The sequence below is a fragment of the Centruroides sculpturatus genome, unplaced genomic scaffold (assembly GCF_000671375.1).
Source record: "Centruroides sculpturatus isolate CEXI.00-Female unplaced genomic scaffold, Cexi_2.0 scaffold257, whole genome shotgun sequence".
Classification (NCBI taxonomy): Eukaryota; Metazoa; Arthropoda; class Arachnida; order Scorpiones; family Buthidae; genus Centruroides; species Centruroides sculpturatus.
The window spans coordinates 307-4,879 of NW_019384389.1; the positions used below are offsets into that span (position 1 = coordinate 307).

General features: G+C 28.8%; 1 protein-coding gene across 2 annotated transcripts in view; it reads left to right on the forward strand.

The window, feature by feature from the left end:
• Positions 1-270: 270 nt before the first annotated feature.
• The window catches only part of LOC111618178 (PAN2-PAN3 deadenylation complex subunit pan3-like), a 133,325-nt gene continuing 129,022 nt past the window's right edge, over positions 271-4,573 (forward strand). For both annotated transcript variants that reach the window (XM_023359642.1, XM_023359641.1), the window contains exons 1-2: positions 271-363; positions 441-621. In XM_023359642.1, the coding sequence (XP_023215410.1) occupies positions 277-363; positions 441-621 (268 nt within the window). In that variant the 5' untranslated portion in view covers positions 271-276. The remainder of the gene's footprint in view (positions 364-440; positions 622-4,573) is intronic.

Genomic DNA, 4,573 nt, shown 5'->3' on the forward strand with positions numbered 1-4,573 from the left:
TTCATTTTATTAAGAAGGGGGAAAAAATGATTTTATCACTTAAACTCTTCCATTCACAATCACTACATTTGAATTATTATTATTATTTTTTTAAATCAGTATTAAGTATTTACGCTTTAAATAGTGTATTAATACTTAACGTACGAAAAAATAACGAAATAAAATAAAACGGAAGGAAAAGGAGACGACCTATATACAATGACCGCTAGGATAAAAAAAATATAAAAAAAAAAAAAATAAGTAAGTAAATAAAAGTAAAGACGACGAAATCGACCAATGAGAGAAGACGAGACTGCGCGTTACGTGTACGATGCGCGCGCAGTGTGTGATCAGTCTCAACATCAAGGAAGAAAACGATGGGATGTATGTAAAGGTTAATATTTATCCCAAATATAAAATTGATTTGGGAATCGTTTCGGTAATGTTTTAGAATGTTACAGAACATGAATGGTGGGCAAGTTAGTGGAAAAAAAGGATCGATCTGCCGTTATTTCGCAAGTAGCGGGAGTTGTTATTATGGAAACGAATGTCAGTTTTATCATACAAATCCTACAAATGTAAATTTAAATAATGATCTCCAGCTTAGAGATGGTCAAACATCGATAAGCCGTACGGGAGAAGGTGAGACGTTTATTAATTAAATGTATTATTTACACGTTGTTAATTGACGATATGTTATAATATTTTAGGCCTAAGACGTAAGCCTAAAACAACCAAACAAAAGTGTTGTTGCTAAGCAGATGATGTTGTAAAGCGTCACCTGGATTTTTCACTTTTACACGTTTTTAAATATTTTACACAATACTTTATTGTAGCCAACTTGTTTTTGTAAATAGCGTCGATTTATCTTACTTTATTTTCGTATTTCTTAACATTGTGTATATGTGTGTGTGTGTGTGTGTGTGTGTGTGAGTCGTATCTGGGTTAGTAGTAGCGTGTTATCTGCGAGGTGTTCGGGTAGAAGTTACTTTTAGTTAATTTGTTTATATGTAAGTAAATGGAGAAGTGAAGTAAAAGTAATTCCTGCCAGCTCTATNTGTAAAACCAAATAATTCGTTCCAACGCGAAAAACATACTCAAATTAAAGCCAAGTAATACATTTAAAAAAATAACTGTAGTAAGAAAAACAAATGAAAAATGCGAACTAATGTAACGTCGTATGGTGAGTTTTTGTTCGTATCGTAGAGCAAAAATATGTACGAATTTCATGTCGTATCCTGAAAATTTCGTATCCTGGAGCGTTCGTAACCTGAGGTACCACTGTACTTGTATAGTACACAAATATATTATACAGTACATATAAATTCTGTACGAATCAGTTTATTAGTTTTGTTCTTTCCGGCGGATTTTATCTTGTGTCTTTCTTTTTCTGATAAACTTTCACACAGAAGGAAAATAAAAGAGTGTTAGTGGTGTTGCACAATGTTTGAATACGAGAATGCTTAAGCTACTTCACATTTCTCTGGAGTTACAATAAAAAACAAAACGATAAAAGTGAACAAATTACTTACAAGTAGGTATAAAATCTGTATTTTGTTTCTGAAGCAGATTTTTCTGTGAGTAAACTAAAATGGCTACCTGCAATACGGTCCCACCAATGGCCGAGTGGATATAACCACTGAACATCTTCCCGCCTTGCAGGAATTAATAATATTCTCGCAATTGTACAAAGTTGTTTTGTTCCACTCATCCTGTACACGTTCCCATAATTGGTGGTTGCTTTCAGACTGAGCTGCATACTCAGACAAGCGATATTTAAGAAGAAACTAGATGCATTCAATCGAGTTGAGATCGAGATGGCTAATATTTTTATCCCGAAACTACAACATTGCTCTTCTGGATTTATGTTTTGAATCTTTATCTTGCTGATAAATGAAAAAGCTTCTACCAATGTGGTAATAATCAACAGATTATAACAAATAATTGTCAAGTATTTCAGTGTAAATAACGCTATCCATTCTATTAGGTATAGAACAGCATTCCAGGGCCAAAACAAGTAATACAGCTCCAACTATAAGACCACCACCACTAAATTTCAATGTTTTTTTATACTTCTCGCTCAGTTATAGATGTAGTCCATACTCATTTTCATTCATCTGAATTAACTCTATTAATGTTGGATTCATCTGACCATACAATCCTCTTCCAATCTTCTAAGGTCTAGTCTTTATAGCATTTGCCAAAATTAAGACGTTTCTGTTTATGTAATTTGATAAGTTTAGATTTCTTGGGCTTAATTTTTGCTTCACTTCTATTCCTAAGCCATGTTTTACTTCACTCTTGTGATGATATATCGCAACGTCCACTCGTTATCAAACATTTTTCTTTTGGCGCTCAACGTTTTCTTCCTGCCAGCTCTTAAATTTTTGTAATATGGTAGCTCACTATTTTTTATTTTATTCTGGATATACTCCGTCAAACACCAACTTCTTATGCTGCTTTCTCATCAGAAAAACTTTTCTGCAGCAGGTTTACAATACGAGTTTCTTCTCACTGGAAAGCTTCTTTACTATGAAGCTTATCAAGCAGCAACTCGATTGCACATTTATACGCCAATATCTCGTTAATATGTACGAATATAAAGTTTAACGTTGATGTTAGGGCCTATAACAAATTAACTTACGTGTCAAAATCCTCCCAATACTGTTAACAAGCAGAATTTATACACCATAGATATTTTAAAAATATGAAAATTATTTTAATTTTTTGCTATTATGTAAATATTGTAATAATCTTACAGCTAATTTATTTCCTTTTCTTTTTACTTTCGCATATCGAATAGATTTTGATACTTACTGTATATTGCAGTAACGTATATTATATGTATATAAGTGTATATTGTAAGTTTTTAAATAGTTTTACGATACAAAGCATTTACTTTAGCTATGCAATAACTTTTAATAATCTTAACCTTGAAATACCTTCACGAAATGCTTTGTTTACATCATATTTTTTCTATTATTTTTTTTTGAATATTGCATCATATTCGGTTCATATCAGTGCTTAGTACTATACCTAACAAAAGTACAGGCAAAGCTACCAAAAAGGCTGGTTATTTGATATTCTGCTGGTATATGTATTATTATTATTAAAGTAAAATGTTTACTTTATAATAATACCGCGAAAAAAAATATTATAATTAAAGACCTTGGGACAAGAACATGTTAACTCAGTTTTTTCTTGAATATATACTGTACAAACATAGGACAAATGTATTTTCCAGACTCCTAGACTGGCCTCTCAACCTCGAATATCATTAAATTGTTTAATTTGAAAACAATATACTGTACTTGTAATACTAAATAAAGAAATAAAAGAAATAAAATATGAAATATTTTTCGAATATTAACCATCTTCCAGTCACCATTTATATGTTAATAGTTACAATGTATAGGATACTATAAATACATTATACTATATAAATATGCATTGTATACAACATATTATTTAAGGTAAGAAAGTCCTACCTTATATAATTTTTACACATAAAATTTTACTTTCCATAGGAACAATCAATTTTGTATTTTAAAGTTTTTATTTATAATGATTTCCCATAGTTTAATTTCATTTATAACTTTAAAAAATATCTAAACTGAGATAGAATTTTTCAAATATTTTATTTAATTTAAAATGTTAAGTATAGTTATTGTCATTTATTTCATTCTCATTTAATTATTAAACATTAAAACACTACAAAAACAAATAATATAAACTCAGTAAAATTATTTAAATAAAAATCATACATGCTTCTATATGAGAAGTTCAGTGAAAACTAGCACAAGTTATAAAAAAGTGTATTGGTTATACATTACAAAATCATATTATTCTTATTAAAAAAAATATTTAGGTATATAGTTGCTTGCATATTATTAACATTTATTATTCATTTAATTTTGAGTTAACCTTTTCTTTTTTATTCTTTTATTATATAAAAATAAATAAATAAAAACATTCTTCTCACTTGTACCACTTTTCCATTGACCCCTCCTATTTTCATAATTAACATTTATTTGTATTACTTTAGAAAAATTAACCTTTGATATCTAATATAGATTGAATTTATAATTAGTTAAAAATATTGAGATGAAAAATAAATAAATAAGGTATATTTTGCTTTATATCTCATTTAATTATTTTAATAAGATATTAGATATTCTAACAAATTAAGAATTAATTTTTTTCTATAGTCTACTTTATTAAGGGGATAGGGAGAATATTTTTCTCATTTTTACTAATTTCTCACTGCTTTATATTAAAATTTAATTTTCTATTTCCCCCCACAATTTGTATTTGTTTAAATTATTTTAAATAAATTAAGATTTAGCTCTTCTAAAATTAGATTTTCCATTAAAAATCTCAAGCATAATTTAATTTTCTATGCCTGAATAATGTACTACTTTAGAATCTAAAGTACAGTCGACCCCCTATAACACTGTTGATTATTCCGTTTTATATGAATTCCATGTTGTACGAGTCACTTAGATTTTACAAATACGTGAGCCGTTCACATCCCAGCACATGTATTTGTAAAATCTAAGTGACTCGTACAACATGGAATTCATATAAAACGGAA